Genomic DNA, 21,314 nt, shown 5'->3' with positions numbered 1-21,314 from the left:
TTGTTCAGCCTGGACACAGGGGGGTCCACTTCTTTAGGAAGTCCTCAAAAGGATAATGGACCGCAAAGCATTTCGGAACAGAAAACTTTTGCGGGCCAATCCCATTCCTTGTACAAAAATCTTTCCAGATAAGGAACACAAGGAAACACTTTTGCAGTGCGGGTCGGCTTGCGGAACCCAAAAGGAACCGACATCTGATGTCTCCGCCGAATCCTCCATTTTTTTTAGTATCCCGCACCGCAGTGATAAGAGCTCCCACTAGCGCCCTATCATGCGCTGACCCTGAAGCAGAGTCATCCTCACTGTCCGTGTGGACTAGGTCTGCATCCTCTGACACCTCCTTGGGTTTTTAAACAAAAAGTTCCAGAAAAGGCCTGCCCTTCAAGTGGTGAGGCCTCCTAGTCTAGAACCTATGAATAAGGGAACTCTTCAGAGAGATCTGTAGATACTTTCACATAAGCTTGAAGGTTAAGCCTGGATGGAAATTCCTTCTTTTGGCGTGTTCATTCATTTGAAGCTCTCAGGAAAGCCCCCACAAGTGTTACTACGCCAAGTCGCCAGGCCACATTACCATCCTTGGGACAGATTATCCCTGCCCAGGCCACGCATCAGGTTTATATCAGTGCACCTCTTTTGGCATTTAGAATCCAATATACCTGGAGGGAACCCTCTTTTTCTGCTTACCAGCAGACTGCTTCGTCTAATACTTTGCTGTCCCTTAGGATGTCTACAAACCTAACTGGCTATCTATTTTAGATCTATTGCCAGTGTGTTGGTATCCAGGCTCGAGTTACATTACTCAATATGACGCGTTTACTATCATGCACCTGAAGCGTTGCGATACATGAAACCTGTAGAGCAGAGCAAGAAAACCTTTCTGCATACTGGACCCATGATTAAGGCCATTCACTTCATATGTGTATCGTTCAACCATTATCGTTTGTTGGATATGTATCTCTTGTAAATTGAGTTCTCCAATGTTACCATAGCTTTTGGAAGCGATATCAGAGCATCATTCTGGGCCATATATTGATTACACTGATATTTATGAATGTATATTTCTACAATAAAACCTTTCGATTTTAACATGAGCTATCTATGTGCTGTTTAAAGTCCAATTTCCTAGTTTAATCAGTGTTCATTCATTTGAAGGTGGCAGCATAATCAAGTCATTATGAACTATTCTGTGCCCTGTACTTTAAAACACAACTTGTTGGGGGTATACTTGATAACTGATGTTGAGAACCAGTTCTTTCTTACACAAGAGAAGCCAGAGGACCTCCAAGTATGGATGACCTTCCCTACAGTCATGATAAAGTGCTTTAACCCAGAGGAGCCAATTGCCAGGCCCAAAATCCTGTGATATGGGGGAGCAAGTTATCCAAGCTTTGACAAAGGAGTGGGGTGAGGTCATTTAGGGTAGACCAGTATTAGAGGGGACTTTGCCTTCAGATGCATAAAGATGGCTGTTGTGCTCGTCAGTCCTCCAGCACCTTCAATGCATTGCATGCCCCCATTATTCTTTGCAACATGTACTAAGGGCTGGAGGGAAGGATATTTCTAGCTGAATGGAGAAGTGACCGGAATCTCCATCAGACTGGCAGCACCTACCTCTGCAGGGACCAACAATGGAACTGCAGGTAGACACGTCTGCACTGAATCCACAAATGCCCACAGCTGTAATGTCTGGAAAGGATAGCTATGGCCTCAGAAATCAGCCGGCTTCTCTGCACTCAACATTCATAGGAAAAAGATTTAAAATATTCCCCCTCTATAGGTACAAATCGGACGAGCCGCTTAGATTTTCACAAATCACCATATTAGGACTTCTTAATAAAGTTACTTGTAATCCTAAAACTTCAATACTCCAAAAACTCAGTCACCATTGATGAGATCTGCTATCCAGCGTGACAAGTGAGGATGAATATTCCCATGAAATCAGAGGCGGGTCAAAGGGGATTATGGAAATGTACACACAAGGTCATCTGTTTAATGGCAAGTACTTTACAAAGACAGGTAAAATTGACAGCGCACTGCGGAGATAATACAAAGTACATAAATTGAGAACAATTCAGAAGGATCCATAGGATACAGCTTAATATGTATAAAATTAAACAAACTAAAAAAAAAAAAAAAAAAAACTTAGAAACATTCGTCACAGCTAGTATGGTCGTTCGCGTCTGTCTTGTCTGTGGTCACCCCTGGGAAAGAAAAAGAAAATCAGATGAGCCAAATTGAACAAAGGGCCAGGCAATCAGCACTGCCGGATAATCGCACAGCTTTTCTTTCCTACCCAATAAGATGGGTGGGTCGGTGTTGTGATTGGCAGGAGCCGCAATGATGTCACTCACACATGAAGGCCGTTCTGTCAGAGCGCATGTGCCGATGACAGCATATATAATAAATATCCCTAAACAGTGCATGTTCAGGAGATAAGCTTACCTACAGGTAATGTACATATTAATGGCTAGGAAACAAGGTGATGTTGTGGCACCACCCCATGACGTCACCGACCGATGCACCTGAAAGAGCCTAGTATGGATTTTTGGGCACTTTTTGAACTGTTCCTGAATGGAACTTTTTTGTACTTCTACATTGACACTTTTCAGGCACATATCGCACTTTGTTGTTGAAAATCCTTTTGCACATATTGGACTGCTTTGTTGCACATTTTGAACACATTGTTCTGCACTTTATGTAGTTTTTGCAGTTAATGATTCATTATCGTATTGAGTGAGAAACTTATATAGCGCAACACATGCGAACTGAATCGCCTAATATTGATCATTATTCAATGAGGAATTGTCCTCAATCACTTTGTAATGATTAGTGCTTAGTATTTAAGTAGGCACTTTTTTTTTTACCGGTATGGATTGGAGGACCCCCCATGCATTTTCACATTTTATGGCAAGCAATTTTTTTTATTTTTCCATTCAGCTGTCAGCGGAGAACCCCACTGACACTCGAGTCATCCGCTGTTGAGCAGGTCGGGGGGCCAGCTGCTGCATCCTTAACAACCAGCTAGTATTAAAGATGCCGGTGGGCTGCAGACTCCAAAAAAAATTGCATCTGAATCAGAACCGACATGTGAACCTAGCCTTTAGATGTTCTACATTAAACAGAGTATATTTCATGCAAACTGCAGCTGGGTAGAAATGGACATATTACCTGGAATCCATTTTGTTTTGTCCAAATCCTCCACGGTCACCTCCACCTCTTCCACCACGGAAACCACCTCTGTCACCTCCCCTTCCTCTGAAACCACCACGATCAAAACCACCACGTCCTCCGCCACCTCTTCTCTCATCGCCAAATCCACCTCCACCTGAGTGAAAGCCGCACGTTAAGTGATTTGCTACATTATACATTTTATAGTCACCATGCACAAACAATGATTTTCTTAGCGATTATAACATGAAATTAGCAGTGTTACGGAAAGGGCCAGATGACGCACCTGAGCTTGTGACTTGTCAGGTACATGACTGGCTCTGGACACCCAAGAAAAGCACTCTGTAGGGTCCAGCCATGCCAACACAAGTGGTTTGCAGTTTATAAAATGGGCCGACATCTGCTCTGCTATTAAATGACCCCCCTATTAGCTTGTTCTGCAAAAAGTTGACCCGATGGTGCTAACAGGAAATAATGGTCTAAATGAAGATGTGTGATTTGGTAAGCAGGCAACTAGGAAACACTCACCCATGTGTGAACCTCCAGGTCCTCCGGGACCATCGGGTTTGGGAGCCTTGCACTGGTTGCACTCATTTCTCCAGGAGAAATTCATGTTATCACAGGATCTGCAGGAATGAATCAGAAACATCTGTGAGGTTTATATTCTACACAGTGATGTCATGATGCACATCTGCAAGGTAAACCCAACTTACGGGTTGGGACATTTCCAGTCTCCAGCTCTCTGCTGTCCTCCACCACCACTGGGGAATCCTCCTGCTCCTCCTCCACCACCTCCACCTCCACGGCTGCCGTTTCCACCACTGGGACCACCAAACCCTCCACGTCCCATGGGACCTAGCGCAAAGAAAAAACTATTGAGCAATAATACTAGAACAAGGCAAGGGCTCCCACATTCAACCCCACGTTTATTGGAAATGGAATTAGCCGGTTATTGCTGGGTTGTATGCATATATATAGCAGCATGACTGTGGGCTTTAAACGGTAGTCTGCTTACTGGCAATAAAACGCCATAACTGGTTGGCAGTAAGGTGCTGTCATTGTATCACTGACATTAGCACTCTGTTGAAAATGGATTGTAATCTTGGAACCACAAAAAAATGCAACCTTTAAGAAGGCAGAAACTGTCTCCAAGATGGCTAGAAATGAGGGGAGCTGCAGGTCTCAATGTTAAAAACATTAAAAAGTTTACAATGGGGAGATATACCCCATCCTGATAAAAGGGGCAACACCATTCTAATCCCAAAATGGTAATGGAAACTTAAAGGGCAGTGTTTGGGCCTGCTGACCAGATCACATTCCTCCCTATACCAGAAGACGTTGCCTTAATGGTTCCGTCAGTTTTAGGGGGCAGCTAGGAGCGTGGCTGGGCTAGATAGAGATAGATCTATATCTCTCTCTGCGCCTGAGCCACTCATTAGATGTGCCCCAATATGGATACATTGTAGCTAAACGCAAAAGGCTGGGGATATTTTACCACTTCAAAAATTGCAATATATAGCAGTTTGCAAGTAGATTACTGGGGCTATGGCTGAAGCTATAAGCCAACATCTTTCTCCAGCCGGCCCTCAAAAGCTGCTGGAACCGCTTTAAGTGACGGAAGCAGACCAGGCCGCCCCCCCCCCCCCGGTTTCTAAGGCTGTTCAAACCAGCAAGACCAAAAAAACGATCCAACGGTGTGGCCAGCTGGTCCCAGAAGCAATCAAATATTTTTAAAGCAACAGATCAAATGTATTTTGGGTAAAGGACCTGGGGTTTACATTACTTGTAATAGGAATTAAAAAAGTAAAAGGTAGTGCAAAATTTAAAAATGCCCCCATCGATCCATGCTTTGCACACGGAAGCATACACCATGCACATGTAAAACTGTATTGGCACCACACGTGAGGAATCAACGCAAAAGTTAGAATAATTCTACCACTAGACCGCCTCTAACCCTCAACAGGTAACCTTTTAAAAAAATGTTTAAAGCGTTGCCTATGGAGATTTTTAAGCACCATAGTTTGTCGCTATTCCACAGGAGTGCAGTTCGACATGTTTGGTATCCATTTACTCTACGCAACTTACAAAAAAAATGGGCTATATATTGTTTTTGCTTTTAAATGCATTAAAGTAGAACTATGGGAATTTTTTTTTCCATTTTGGAGTAAGGGAGGGTGATAATTCACCACCTGTTTCACATTGCTGAGATTTCCACTCACTTCCCGTTCCATAGTCCGCGAGCAAATCCCTGCAAATTAGGAGGAAATCCTTTGGGACCCCCCCAGGTTACCAGAACTAGTGTCCCCCATTGGAAGATTTTGTTTTTAATACTTTTCTGGTGCAACCCAAAATGTGTGATTGTCTTTCACTTTCTAAAATGGTAAACAGGAGAAAGTGAATCTCCTTAACGGGGACACAGCAATAAAAGGCAACAAAACTTTGCTGTTACTTAAAGTGCTTTTTTTTTCACCCCCAAAAAAATGTGTTTGCAAAACCACTGTGCAAATACCATGATAAAAAATTGCAACAATCGCCATTTTACTCCCCAAGGTCTTTAAAAAAAAAAAAAAAAAAAAAGGACGTTTGGGGGGTTAAAGTATATTTAAAGCAAAAAATACTGATTAAAGAAAATAAAAAAGTAAATAAAAAAGTGGAAGAATGTTTGGTCTTAAAAACGGACCTCCACGTCCTCTACCTCCCGTGTTTCCACCTCCACGGCTTGTAAAGTCGGCTCTCCGTGTAGCAAATGAAACTTTGATCGGATTTCCAGAAAATTCTTTGCCTGAAAACAGGAAAGGGGTTAGTATAGATAAAAAAAAAAAAAAAAAACAAGAATAAAACGTCTGGACCATGAAAATCGCAGAGACTCACCATCAAACCAGTCAATGGCTGCCTTGGCAGATGGGGGATCATCAAAGGAAACTGTTGCTTCGCCCTTTAGTTTGCCGGTCTCCCGGTCTGTGTACAGGTTTATCATGGGCTGCCCTGTCTTCTTGTTGGTCTACAAAAAAAAAAAAAATTGTCTCATGAGTCACCAATGTCATCGTTCGAAGAGCTCATCACCCATCCTAGAACCCAGATTACATCTGCCAAAATCATATACACACACCTTGATGATTCCAATCTGCTTAAAGTACTCAGCAACGGCCTCCACTGTTACACTATCACCCAGGCCTTGCACAAAAATAGTGTTGTTGTCTGAGTTATCCTGTTCACCTGTCAAAGATATGACTGAGTTGTTATCATCGTCTTGTTCACCTGTTAAAGAGACGATTTATTAGTGACAATCCGTTATAATATACACTCAATGGCAGCCTTTAGTTTATTACACTCAGATGGATGCCCCCCTGCCTATTACATGTTTCTCAAAGGCCACACTACCTACACGCTTGCCCATTACACTCAACTACCTGGTGCCTCGTCATGTAATAGGCAGGGACGGCCGCAGACAATGGCTGCTCTCTGCTTATCTGCATTACATACTCATGAACAGCAGCACATTATTAACATTCAATTAAAAGTATGCTACCCCAACAATTCATATTCCAGATATGTGCCTGCAGTATCATGTAGGCGTGTTAAAAAGTATCCTGTTTTATTGCTTTTAGTACAGTGATCCTGCCAGCCACTCTGCTTTCTCATTTCAAACTGAGCATGCTAGGCATGAGAGCACATCTAGGTCGAGTGGTCAGTGTCCTGGAAGTCAGACTTGTACCGACACACCCCCCCCCCCCCAACCACTTGAAAGATTAGTGTGCTGCTGTTTCTCCATCCCCAGCTCTCCAAGCACCTTATATGCAGCTGAGAACAGAGGTTGTGAGATCACTTATATTAAATACCTTTTACATCTACACAAATGCTTTGCCTTCCATTTTAAACTGATTGGGCTGTGTAATTTACTTTATAATTTCTCATGAAAACCTACCAATTTCATGTCTGGGAGGTCCGCCTTCACGTGGTCCTTTTGAGAAAGAAAAAAAAAATGCTAGTGTTAGAAAAGTGGGGAGCAGAAAATACGCATCAATACCTTTCCCCCCCCACAAGCCCATCATACATGAAAACCACCCACATGATCGCTCAGACTATCCATTCTTAGTGCTTGGCAACACATCGCGCCTTCTCAGTCATCATAAGGAATAAACTACGGCGCATTTTTTTCTCAGGCCCCCCTAAAGGAGGCGCTTTCAGGAGCAGACACCTGACTGTGCATTTAGGTTCAAAGCACATAGGATAGGTTGTACCCCTAATACACATGAACGCACATGAGCCATTTGTAATAAAACATGGATGTATACATTACATACTGAGCTCCCCCTATTTTGTACACATTATACGGCTCTCACTCCTACTTTGTACACATTACATACTGAGCTCGCCCCTACTTTGTACACATTACATACTGAGCTTCCCTACTACACATTACATACTGAGCTCGCCCCTACTTTGTACACATTACATACGGCTCGCCCCTACTACACATTACATACTGTGCTCGCTCCTACTTTGTACACATTACATACTGAGCTTCCCTACATTGTACACATTACATACTGAGCTTCCCTACTACACATTACATACTGCTCGCCCCTACTTTGTACACATTACATACGGCTCGCCCCTACTACACATTACATACTGTGCTCGCTCCTACTTTGTACACATTACATACTGAGCTTCCCTACTACACATTACATACTGCTCGCCCCTACTTTGTACACATTACATACTGCTCGCCTTTACACATTGCTCAAGCCCCCCCCCCCCCCCCCATACACATTACACACCCTTTTTTATAGGCCTCCATTACACTCTGCTTGTGCCCCCAATTTGTTGTACACATCCATTGCACACTGCTGGTCCTCAATTTTATGCACATTACACAATGCTCACCCCCCAATTTGTTGTACACGTTACACACTGTCCACTTTTTTTTTAAGCACATTACACACTGCTTGTCCCCAATTTTCACCCGTGCATTATTTTTTAAAGATCCTTTTCCATTTTGAAGTTTCACCAGACTTTTTTTGTTAATACCTTTTAGTTTGTATACTTCTACCCAGTGATATTGTATTACCACCAAAGGAAAGATTGTGCTGTATACCTGGTAACCATAGATAGAAGACACCATAGGGTTTCTGGATAGCAGTCTCCCCCTCCTTGTGCAACACTTGCATGTTTCTTACCAAGTTGAACTTTTACCCTTCACAACACATGCATTTACCAAATTAACCAGAACCCCAGCAAATTCTTTTTTTTTTTACCATAGGCTTCAACCATATTATAATATATATAGTTGAATAAAATGTACTCAATGTATCCAGTATAGAGGACTGAGTGCAGAGGCACCGACAGTGGAATGAAGCCTGCCTATCCCCCATATAACTCCATTTATGAATGAACCGCAAAAATAAAAAATGAACAGTAACAAGAATTTTTGGTTGATTTTTCAACTCTTCACTTACCACCAAATTTACTGAATCCTCCCCGTTCACCACCGCTGAGAAGACAATTAGAAGAAAATTGAAGGTTTTTGTTTTGTGATTCCCGAGGCTACAGAAGTTCTTTATTCCGTCACACACATTGTCTAGTATTCTGTACAACTAACACACTTGCGTCTGGTTTTTCTGCATGTGAAAAGCTTTCGTTCACCTTCAGCCACTTGGGGCTTTAAGTTTGACCTCTAATTTACTAATAAGTTAACCAACACGCATCAGTGCAAACACCTTTATAGCTGAGATTTCCATTCTGGATTGTGTACCATTTGGCTTGCACAGGACTGTAAGCAACAGAGCACAATATATATCTATGGTGTATAAATGGTGCACAGAATGTCCTTATAGATTGTTACTGCTAATCTTAGATCTAGAAATATAAAATTTGTGTTGATAAATGCTAAGTGTGAAAGCTGACGAGACCTTGAAAACCTGTAGCACATAAAATGCAGAATTTGTTAACACAAAGCAGAGCAACACAGCAAACATGATTTTTGGCAGTTGTATTCCTATCGCTGCTTTTCCCCCATACTTACCCCTCATGCTGTGTATTGCTCTTGCTTGGCGCCCTCAACTTAAACCCCCCTCCCCTGACTGGAAGTGATCACATGATATCACACCCCTCCCTCCCAGCATTCCACCCATCAGTCATACACCATAACCTGCCCCTCCATTCCACACAGAACCAGTCTCACAGCTGTATATACCACCACCCCCCCCAATCATCCTAGGCTGTATACATGTTATCGCACACCCCTCCTGTCATAGCTGTATTCACATCACACACCTCATAGCTGTATATACACACACACACCTCATCTCATAGCTGTATACATGGTTCTCAGCCCTGTGACATGGCTGTATACATATCACACCCCTGTGACATATAGGGAAAACTGCCGCTCCAGGTGAGCACAGACTCAGCATTGAGGTTCAATGTGAAACGCGTCAGCTGTTTATTTCCCACTGTATGCTGTTCTTTGTAGTGCATTTTCGTTTTACCCAATAAAGGGCACATCTTTTTTAGACATTGGAGTGCGGCTGTCCATATACATTCCTTTCTTTGCACCCCTGTGACATAGCTGTATACACGAGATCGCGCACACCTCGTCTCAGTTGTACACAGGTGTTCTTGTACCCTCTCATCTGATAGCTGTATACATGAGATCATGCCCCCTCCGTCTCAGTTGTATACACAAGTTCACGCACCCCTCTTCTGATAGCTGTATATGTGAGATCACACCCGTCTCAAAGCTGTAGATAAATCTCATAGCTGTACAGATTACGAATCTTATCCTAGTACGCGTTATCACACAAATCCCGTGTACACGTTATTAGCTTGGTCCTGATCACCCTCATTTTTCGTACCTGATTGCATCTATACACACACTGTCAGACTCCAGAAGTATCTCAACACACCATGTCCGGTTTTATGGCTACATTCGGTTGCGTTATCTGCTACACCTGTATACCAGACCTGAGTGCATCACTTTGGTGTAGAAGGAAGTCATCTACCAGGCACAGGAAAACTAATGTTTATAGGTCACAGCACCATTTTTATGCCCTAGCAATGCAGAACCACTCCAAGAGTTTGGTAAGAGGCGGTAAACACCTTTGTCAGACCCGTACACCTGATAACACACATTAGGTGGTACCCTGCCTAGACGTTCTGCCAAGACTGAAACTTATTGTTTATGCATTTTTTTGTTTGTTTTTAACCTCTAAAGAGATAATAAAAGCAACCACTACAGAGATAGACGCTCCATCCTGTCAAAGGCCGTGTGAAACTCGTTCCTCTCTTTACAGCCACAGGTTAGAGTTGTCAGTGCTTAGGAATCAGTTGTCAAACACTGGAAACAGGAGGTTTTATTTGTAGTAACATCCTGAACGCTCTTATCCCACACAGTCACCACCATGCAGCCAAGCTCCGCCCACACACACACACACTGCCCATGGTCAAACACCTACCCCATGCCGCCGCCTCTTCCACCACGGCCTCCTCTGCCGCCTCGGTCAAAGCCTCCACGCCCACCACTGAATCCACCGCGGCCTCTGCCTCTATCCTGTCCGCCATAACCGCCTTGGTCGGAACCATAGCCGCTGCCGCCGCCTCCTCCACCACCACCCATGGGAGGAGAGTCCTGGCCATAACTTCCAGCTGAAAAGAACACATTAGACAAAAGGTTAAGCCAAGCTTTCATACCAAACATTAACATCCTTCTGTAATGGAAAATGAAGACTTACATCCACCACCGTACTGTGATTGCTGCTGCTGGCCATAACCCTGGGAGGCATTATAGCTGGACTGCTGCCCATAGGAGCTGGACTGCTGACCACCACCATATCCGCCCTGACTCTGACCTCCGTAACCGGACTGGCCACCGCCGCCTCCTCCACCTCCATAGCTGCTCTGCTGACCTCCATATCCACCACCACCTCCTCCGCTTCCTCCACCACCACTGGATTGTCCATACCCGCTGCCTTGCTGCTGCTGGTAGGACTGAGAGCCACTGCCATAGCTGAAAAACAAGGAGACAACAGGTAAACGATTGATAACATGCAACGATGAGGTACAGGGCCCAATAAAAATACTGGAGTAGAAACACTCACCTTCCAGTGTTACTGCTGGCTGGAGGCTGCTGGGAATAGCTGGAATACGATGACTGGGAGGATTGTGGTGGCTGCTGTCCTCCTCCACTGTAGGGGGTCTGGGAAGTCTGGGAGCCGCCATAGTTACCAGCGCTGTATCCTGGAGCTGACTGAGCACCATAGCCAGCTGTGAATCAAAACACATCAATGAGCTGAATGTTAAATATGTACACCCAACATTTCATATTTCTGATACGTGTCTGCTGTACCATGTACTTGTATGAGAAAGTATACCGTTCTCTTTGTATTGCTTCCTTTAGTGTGAAACCCCTGGGGTTCCTGCCAGTGCCCATTGAAAATATTAAAGCCACACATTATGGATATATCCCTGTATTCAAATTAAAGTATCCTGTTCTTTGTGATAAATAACCAGTGATCCTCCCAGTCCCTCTGCTTTCCTATTTCAAACTAGCCACACTAGGCATGAAAGAACAACCATCCTGATGTGGCCAGGGTTTCTTTGCATTCTATTGAAGTCTGTACTCCATTGCTTAAAACACTTGTGCTGACAACCCCCCCCCCCCCATCACTGGGAAGTAGTGTGCTGTTGCCCCTTAAACTAGAGACACCGTTCATGTAATCACTTCTAAAAAAGGTATTTAGGGCTTTTATATAAACCAGGGTTGGACAAAATTATGGAAACAAGTATGGTGCCAAAAAATAATAAGTTAACCTAATATGGTGTTGGACCACATTTGGCATCCAAGGTGCCCTGAACTCTCCTGGGAATTGACAAACATACCGAAGGACGGACTAAAATTGGGAAATGATTTGTAGGTGTGAATGTGAAGATGTTTGCTTTGGAAGCGATGAACATATTGCTTCTGTGTCATGACACCGAGCTCACAAGTGGGAAGCTTCACTTTCATCATTCACCGAGGGCTGCTAGTAAATACAGAGTCGTGTCAGAGCTTACCGAGCTTCAAAGAGGGCAAATTGGTGCCATTTAGCCAATTTGCGGCGTCACAAGGCAAGTACCAAGGGTTAGGACAGCATATGCATATTCCGGGAAAACTGCCTGATAAGCATAAACAGTCCACTGACCAAAAAGACATTGTGCAGAATTGTGATCTGGAATAAGAAAACTGCTGCAAAAGTGACTGCAGAGCTCAGTCGCCGTCTTCCCAAGCCCATGTCCTCTAAAACTGTGTGGAGGGAACTCTATAAGAAACATTCACAGGAGAACTACAATTGCCAAACCAGTAGTTACCGATTGTAGTGCTGGGAAGAGGATAGAGTGGTGCAACACCCATAAATCATGGACAAAAATTGACCAATACGGTTTGATGAATTGAGCTTCACACTGTTCCCAACCACTGCACATAGCAAATATTGTCTCAAGCTTATGAACACCGTCTTGTACCAATGGTAAAGTATGGTGGCGGTCCAATCATGGATTATACTATCCAAGAATTATATTAGTCAAATCCAAGGAGAATTCAGGCTGCTGTAGATGGCAAATAAAGGTGGTCCAACACTATTAGGCAACAATTTATTTCTATCCATCTATCTACACATACAGGATTTTTTTTACAAGGTGAGGGTTCACATACTTTATAACAGACATACTAAAATGAGAACATTTCCACAATCCATGTTACATACTATTGCCTTCCCAAAGCATTATACTTACAGCTCTGCTCCTGTCCATAGGATGAGCCGTACCCTCCGCTCTGTCCATAGGAAGAAGACCCAGTAGTAGACTGGCCGTAGCCGCTGTAACCCTGCTGCTGCTGCTGGCCATAGGACTGGCTTCCCTGCTGGGAATAGCCGCCCTGTGCAGGTTGTGAAGGGTAGGACCCATACCTTTAAATAAATAAAAACATACATAAGCAAAAACCCAACAAACCACCACATAATCGTAATGAATAGTAAAACTATATCTCACCCTTGGGCCGCTGGTTGTGAATATTCTGAAAAAGAAAAGAAAGAAAAGGTTACTTCTGAAGGTCGGGGTAATAAACTCATCTCAGCCCCCCCTCACATCTGAACCCCACAATGCCCGCTCACGTCAGACTTGCAGCCCTCATTGTGGTACAGATGGCTTTTCATCCTGGTAACCAGAAGACTCCCTGGTTCCTCTAGACGAGTGTCCTCTGTGCTGAGCCCACGGTGTGCATTGTGCTGCACATTGGACGGGACAGATGTGTAATTTAGGGGTGTAATCTGAATGGAATGTTTCAGGGACGATTGTACAATTTTATAAGACTTTCTTTTCACCACTTCTCTTATACTATCCCCACCCCATAGAAGATGGTTTCCATCCACTGCACTAAAACACATGAAAGAAACATCCCAGAAGGCCTTCTAATCTATAAACCAAGCTGTATCAATACTGCTTGAATGTATTACTATGTGCAATGAGAACTTCACCTACAGACCGCCCCCTCACTGACCTATCGGGGGTCCCAGACGGGTGCAGTTTTAGGGAGAGAAGTGTATGAGGGTTCCAGCATTAAAAAGTCCTCCGCTGAAGCAGTGTAATCATCACACAGGTGGGGGAGGGGTGCAGTATACACACTGCCAACACAGTGCTGCCTCATTCATTCCTAGGGATGATCTGTACTCCTGCCAGACACTATAGAGGAATATAGACATGGGGGCAAGGAAGATTCCCCAAAGAAAGTAAACCAACCTCTGAAAGGGATTTTTGACAAAGACTGGAGAGCACAGAATGGTGTAGCTGTGCATGGTGGCCAATCAGCCTCTAACTCCAGCATGTTCAATTGAGCTGACAATAAAACCTGGAAGCCAATTACAGCCAGCGAGGCTTTAAAATCTGAACTATATATCCCAATAGACTTCTACAGAGATCTTCCTCTCAGATTGGAGAGGAATCCATTAAAGTCTGCAGGGCTGTAATGTGCAGGTACAGCCAGGAGAGGGAGCCTTTCACCACTGATATAAAACAATAGAGGCTCCATCTGCTGGGTATAAATCAATGGAGGGGGAGGGTGCAATAGAAATAAAATCACAGTATACATGTAGACACGCCAGACTGTCAAACCTACATAACAATCCCTCCAATTGAAAATCAAAAGGGGCCCAACCAGGCGCTACAAACTCAGTTGGAAGCCACATCAGATCTCATCCAACTTTATTAAAACCGGAAAAAGCACACTGCTGCCCCATCCCCTCGTTTCACCCAACAAAGGTTTGCCCGTATTGGGTGAAAGGTTAGAGGGGCGGTCCTAGGCAGGGCAGCAATTTGTTTCGGCCTAAATAAAGATCTATGGGGCCCAATGTCGGCGTGTGATTTCCTGTTGTGTTTGTTTTTAAAGGAGTTTTATTTTCTATATAGGTTTCTTTAAGCTCGTGCATTGTTGGTTTACTTACCTTTCCCTTCTAAATGTTTTTTCTGTGTCTGAATTTCTCACTTCCTGTTCCTCCTCAGTAAGCTTGCCCCCATCATCTGGCTGGGGGTTAGTCAGCCAGAACAGCTTACTGAGGAGAAACAGGAAGTGAGAAATTCAGACGAAGAAAAAAACATTTAGAAGGGAAATGAAGGAAAAGCTTAAAGGAACCCATTTAGAAAATAAAAAATAAACCTTTACAACCCCTTTAACACTGAGGCGCTATAGTGCCCAGAGCCCTCCGATACAGCGGCTCCATTCGCAGTGGAGCGGTGCGCTGGACAGGCGTCGGGAAAAGTCTTGCCAGCAACTTCTTTGGAGCGGTAAACTCACCGATCCTAAAGTGCCCCTGCCTATTAAAATCAATGGCAGCACCACCATAGCGACGCTTTTAACTGTTTTTCATCCTCTAGCGGGGGTTAAAGCGCTGCAAAAACAGCAGTAAAGTGCTGCTAAAAATATTGGCGTTTTACCACCTACACCCGGGCTCTTTCAGTGTGAAAGCAGTGCAGGAAACGGCGTTCTATGCATGTCCAAAACACACCACATTTGTGATCTGCAGTAGGCATCTGTGTAAACTGTACAGGACCGCTGTGTGGGCTTCAAAATGTAATGAGCCAGCATGCCAGCTCATTATGCCTTGTGCAAGGGTTAACCACCACATTAAGCCCCCTTTCACACTGAAGGCATTTTAATGCTAAAAATAGTGCCTGAACAATGAGCAGCATCTTTGGGGGGGTTTGGAAGCGATATATCAATTTCTATCTATACACACAGCGCACCCAAAATGCCCTGCCCATTGAAATGAATGGGCAGTGCTGTTAAAGCGTCTGCAAATCGCTTCGGCGGCACTGCAAAACATGGGCGCTTTTGCGGAGTTTCAATTTGTATGCAATCTGGCAGGCCCTTACACTAAATGGTTTTGTTAAATCTAAGACCCCTTTCACACTAAGCCGCCGCTATTTTTTTTACCACCGACGCTATGGGCAGATACGCAACACATTTTGGCCACCAACGGGGGCGGTTTTACCTCCCGCTAGCAGCAGAGAAAGAGTTAAAATTGCCCGGAACGCGATGTCCCATTGATTTCAATGGGCAGGGGCGGCGTAAACACACTGCTCCAAAGAAGCTGCTAGCAGTACTTTATTTAAGCATCCTGCTAGCGCGCAACGCTTTAGCGTGAAAGACCTCGGGCCTTCACATTGGAATGAATGGCGCAGCTGTTTAAGGGCATCTTGCATCATGTGCTATTTTTAACGCTATAGCGCCTGCAAAACTCCAGTGGTCTTTAGGAAATCAAACAAAAGTTGAAATGGCGTGTAAGGGAAGGGGGAGGGGAGTCAGTCTTAAAACTTATTCCAGTAATGAGTACAATTGGAATCATGTGGATCCAGAAGATCGGGGGAAGGGGGGGGGTCAGCCCTCAGCTGCAAGGCTTCATTTTAAGGCAAGTCTCATAATTTAGTATGTGGGGTTATGGCCTTCCAGGGGGGAGGGGGGGTTAGACCTCAGCTGCAAAGCTTCATTTTAAAGCGGGGGTTCACCCTGAAAAAAAATCTTGATCTACCATACAAACGAGCATATTAGCGTCAGCTAGAGTAGCAGTTTTTTTTAGCTATACTTACGGTTTAATCTGTAACTTTCGTTTCAGACTCCGGCCGGGAAATGGGCATTCCTATGAAGAGGGGTACTTGATTGACGTCCAGCTATGGCGCATCATGCCTTCCGAAAAAAGTCGAAATAGGACGCGGACATATACGGCGCCTGCGCAGTCAGCTTCTAGTCTGATGCGCAGGCGCCGTATAGCGCCGAGTCCTACTCCAGCTATTTTCGGAACATGGGGCGCGCCATAGCCGGCCGTCAATCATGTTCCACTCTTCATAGGAACGCCCATTTCCCGCGGGAGTCTGAAACGAAACTTACGGGTTAAACCGCAAGTACAGCGCATAAAAAAAAAAGGCATACTGTAGCTGATGCTAGTATGGATGGTCCAAAGTTGCGTTTTTTGGGTGAACCTCTGCTTTAAGGCAAGTCTCATAATTTAGTGTGTGGGGTCATGGCCTTGCAGGGGGGGGGGGTCAGCCTACAGCTGCAGAGCTTCATTTTAAGGCAAGTCTCATAATTTAGTGTGTGGGGGTTACGGCCTTGCAGGGGGGTCAGCCCTCAGCTGCAGAGCTTCATTTTAAGGCAAGTCTCATAATTTAGTATGTGGGGTCACGGCCTTGCAGGGGATATCGCTCCCCTCCTCCCCCAATCGACTGCAGATTACTACGGCTTGAACAGCCGCAGCGCGGTGCATTTGCCTGCACCAATCACGTGGTAGAGAAGTAGCAGGCAATCCGGTTGCTGTGCATTCCATGCTAATGAACGGGCTGGAATCACACCGCACCCAGATTGCATAGGGATTCATAGCGTAGGGCCGGCCCTTAGAGGAGACCTTCACCCCCCCCCAAAAAAATCTAGACACTTGGGCTCCAGCCCCCCATTTAGATTAATTGCAACTAGAGAGATCTAAGCCACCCACCATTAAAAACAAAAAAATTATATTATATAAAAATGTATTCTAGGAGTGAGAACGCCATTTTTATTTTACAAAAATCGCTCAGTAAAATGATCACATGGTCAGACACGTGACCTCAATCATCGCCGTCCATTCCCCTTGCAGGCCTACGCACAAAGCCACGCGGCTGCTGCTGCAGAGGCCCTATTCTACCTAGCAACAGCAGCAGCCAATCGTCAATTCCGCCGCATCTTTCCCCCCCTCAGTAACTAGCCCCGCCCACCGCACTGCGGAATGGCCGCGCCGCAAAATGGCGCCGAGAGACCCGCGAGGACAAAGAATGGCGACCGTCCCGGGAGACTGACTGAGCGTCCCGGGAAAGGGGACTGCCATCTCCCAGACACCCGACCCGCACAAAATGTAAACAGACATAAATGTATAACCCGCAATGGTCGGTGACCGGGGCCGAAATCACGGCGTCGTCACAGAATCCAGAGCGGATTATACAGAAATACACCCTCCCTCCTCGCCACAATGGACGGGGCACAGGGCGCCCTTTCCCGGGGTACATACCGTTGGTAGCCATTATTCTCTTCTGATGGAATACGAAGACGTTCTCTTGATGATTCTCCGTGCCGCACTGACCGGGGCGTGGCCTCACATTCTCCTTATCATCCCTCGGACCATACCATTCATCCGCCCGGGGAGGGGGGGAGAGGGAGGGGAAACGCCCGCCGTGTGTGATACTCCACCCCTTCCGCCCCTCCCCACACACCAATGTATCATGGCGACAAAACAGGGCTCATAGACCCGATACATGAATGTAACACAACACACGGGGAGGGGACATGGTATATTCCGCCGTACAATGCCATGGTGATAATAAAACAATGTGATATTAAAGTACAATATCAGATAAAATCAGTATAGATCATATCACACAAAGAATTACCAACGTCATCGTGTATAACTACAATAGAAATGACAATAATCCCTGAAACAAGGAGCCCCTCACAACCCACAGGCGGCAACAGTGGCTTCCTTCCTTCCTGCACACAACAACATGGCCGCCATTTTGTTTCTCACACTCAGGTCCTCATGGCTGAGGTCCAGACCTGTGAGGAATAGGGCTCAGTGTGGGATCATGATGTCTGTGGAGAAAGGGAAAAGATTTGTCCTATAATAAGATGGAGAACTTCTCTGTCTTATAATAAAATGGAGACACCTCTGTCATATAAGATGGAGACATCTCTCATATATAATAAGATGGAGGACATCTCTCAGATGGAGGACATCTCTGTCATATAATACGATGGAGGACATCTCTGTCATATAATAAGATGGAGGACATCACTCTCATATAATAAGATGGAGACATTCTCATATAACAAGATAGTGGACATATCTGTCTTATAATAAGACGGAGACATGGCTCTCATATAATAAGATGGAGACATTTCTCTCATATAATAAGATGGAGACATTTCTCTCATATAATAAGATGGAGACATTTCTCTCATATAATAAGATGGAGACATTTCTCTCATATAATAAGATGGAGACATTCTCATATAACAAGATGGTGGACATCTCTGTCTTATAATAATATGGAGACATTTCTCTCATATAATAAGATGGAGACATGGCTCTCATATAATAAGATGGAGACATTTCTCTCATATAAGATGGAGACATCTCTCATATATACAAAGATGGAGGACACCTCTCTCATAAAATACGATGGAGACATATCTCTCATATTATAAGATGGAGGCATTCTCATATAACAAGATGGAGGACATCTCTGTCATGTAATAAGATAGAGACAGCGCTCTCATATAATAAGATGAAACATATCTCTCATGTAATAAGATGGAGACATCTCCCTCATTTAACAAGATATAGAACATATCTGTCATATAATAATACAGAGGACATCTCTGCCATGAAATAAGATGGCGGACATCTCTGTCATATAATACGATGGAGACATCTCTCTCAGGTAATAAGATGGAGACATATTTCTCATATAATAAGATGGAGGACATCTCTCTCATATAATAAGATATAGAACATCTCTGTCGTATAATAAGATGGAGGACATCTCTGCCATTCAATAAGATGGTGGACATCTCTCTCATATAACAAGATGGAGGACATCTCTCTCATATAATAAGATGAGACATATCTCTCATGTAATATGGTGGAGACATATTTCTTGTATAATAAGATGGAGACATCTCTCTCATATAATAAGATGGAGGACATCTCTGCCACGTAATAGGAAGGAAGACATCTCTTATTATATGACAGAGATGTCCTCCATCTTATTATATGAGAGAGATGTCCTCCATCTTATTATATGACAGAGATGTCCTCCATCTTATTATATGAGAGCGATGCCCTCCATCTTATTATATGAGAGCGATGTCCTCCATCCTATTATATGAGAGCAATGTCCTCCATCTTATTATATGACAGAGATGTCTCCATCTTATTATATGACAGAGATGTCCTCCATCTTATTATATGAGAGCAATGCCCTCCATCTTATTATATGAGAGCGATGCCCTCCATCTTATTATATGAGAGCGATGTCCTCCATCTTATTATATGACAGAGATGTCTCCATCTTATTATATGACAGAGATGTCCTCCATCTTATTATATGAGAGCAATGCCCTCCATCTTATTATATGAGAGCGATGCCCTCCATCTTATTATATGAGAGCGATGTCCTCCATCTTATTATATGAGAGAGATGTCCTCCATCTTATTATATGACAGAGATGTCCTCCATCTTATTATATGAGAGCGATGCCCTCCATCTTATTATATGAGAGCGATGTCCTCCATCTTATTATATGAGAGAGATGTTCTCCATCCTATTATATGACAGAGATGTCCTCCATCTTATTATATGAGAGCGATGCCCTCCATCTTATTATATGAGAGCGATGTCCTCCATCTTATTATATGAGAGAGATGTTCTCCATCTTATTATATGACAGAGATGTCCTCCATCTTATTATATGAGAGCGATGTCCTCCATCTTATTATATGAGAGCGATGTCCTCCATCTTATTATATGACAGAGATGTCCTCCATCCTATTATATGAGAGCAATGTCCTCCATCTTATTATATGACAGAGATGTCTCCATCTTATTATATGACAGAGATGTCTCCATCTTATTATATGACAGAGATGTCCTCCATCTTATTATATGACAGAGATGTCTCCATCTTATTATATGACAGAGATGTCTCCATCTTATTATATGACAGAGAAGTCCTCCATCTTATTATATGAGAGCGATGCCTTCCATCTTATTATATGAGAGCGATGTCCTCCATCTTATTATATGAGAGTGATGTCCCCCATCTTATTATATGACAGAGATGTCCTCCATCTTATTATATGAGAGCGATGCCCTCCATCTTATTATATGAGAGCGATGTCCTCCATCTTATTATATGATAGAGATGTCCTCCATCTTATTATATGACAGAGATGTCCTCCATCTTACTACATAGCAGCTAGCTGCTGCCATAACCCTGGTATTAAGGCTCCATTCACACCTAGGTGTTTTGTCGCCTGTAGCGCGATGCTATTGCAGCCTGAAATATGCTGGAGGGGTGATTTAACATTGTCGGCTATGGAGATGGTTCACATCTCCACGCCGAACGCCGAAACGCCATGCGCCTGAAGCTCAAAACAAGTCCCTGACCCTTTTTTTCAGGCGTCTTCGGCGTTCGGCCATAGCCGACAATGTGTAATCACCCCTCCAGCGAAAACCGCGTTAAAAAACGCTGCGTTTTGTCGCAGCAAATCGCAGGAAAAAACGCCGCAATTTGTCGCGGCAAATCGTGGTAAAATACGCTGCGTTCAGGTGTGAATGCAGCCTTAATGTCAAACAAATGGCGTATTTTTCTATAGGCTAACATTTTCTGGTTAAAAAAAGAAAGTGTGAGAAATTGAAGGACAGGGATGGAAACGTTTTCTAGAATCTAATGGGAACAAACACAATTTTAATCGTTGAATTGGATCCCGGATGGGAAATAATCGTACTTAGTCTTATGCACAAACTCTTGTCAACTATTTCTACAGAAATAGAGACATTGACACGGTACGCGAAGAAAAGGTCTTTTG

General features: G+C 44.0%; 1 protein-coding gene across 7 annotated transcripts; it reads right to left on the bottom strand.

Annotated features, from left to right (window-relative positions):
* Nucleotides 1-1,959: 1,959 nt before the first annotated feature.
* FUS (FUS RNA binding protein) lies at nt 1,960-17,828 on the bottom strand. Of its 7 annotated transcripts, none has more exons than XM_040356011.1 (15): nt 17,736-17,828; nt 13,198-13,222; nt 12,943-13,115; nt 11,271-11,436; nt 10,905-11,179; nt 10,629-10,818; nt 8,631-8,665; nt 7,094-7,129; nt 6,278-6,384; nt 6,040-6,169; nt 5,849-5,950; nt 3,882-4,023; nt 3,697-3,794; nt 3,169-3,325; nt 1,960-2,201 (listed from the first exon to the last, which is right to left on the bottom strand). In XM_040356011.1, the coding sequence occupies exons 1-15, from the start codon at nt 17,746-17,748 to the stop codon at nt 2,162-2,164; spliced, it is 1,689 nt and encodes a 562-aa protein (XP_040211945.1). In that variant the 5' UTR covers nt 17,749-17,828; the 3' UTR covers nt 1,960-2,161. The 7 variants fall into 7 exon arrangements, with proteins under 7 accessions (XP_040211945.1, XP_040211943.1, XP_040211944.1 ...); XM_040356009.1 differs by having other exon boundaries at nt 6,278-6,426; nt 17,736-17,827; XM_040356010.1 differs by having other exon boundaries at nt 5,864-5,950; nt 6,278-6,426; nt 17,736-17,827.
* Between the last annotated feature and the right edge of the window lie 3,486 nt (nt 17,829-21,314).

Source organism: Rana temporaria, chromosome 6, assembly GCF_905171775.1.
Source record: "Rana temporaria chromosome 6, aRanTem1.1, whole genome shotgun sequence".
Classification (NCBI taxonomy): Eukaryota; Metazoa; Chordata; class Amphibia; order Anura; family Ranidae; genus Rana; species Rana temporaria.
This window is presented reverse-complemented; position numbering and strand designations above follow the sequence as displayed.

What these genes read in the sequence shown, in the direction of transcription:
- FUS (XM_040356009.1), bottom strand. An exon ending in AGGATTCAGTAAATTTGGTG is followed by an intron (nt 7,130 to 8,630) that starts GTAAGTGAAGAG and finishes CTTTCTCAAAAG; the next exon opens with GACCACGTGAAGGCGGACCT. An exon ending in ACCTCCCAGACATGAAATTG is followed by an intron (nt 6,427 to 7,093) that starts GTAGGTTTTCAT and finishes TCTCTTTAACAG; the next exon opens with GTGAACAAGACGATGATAAC.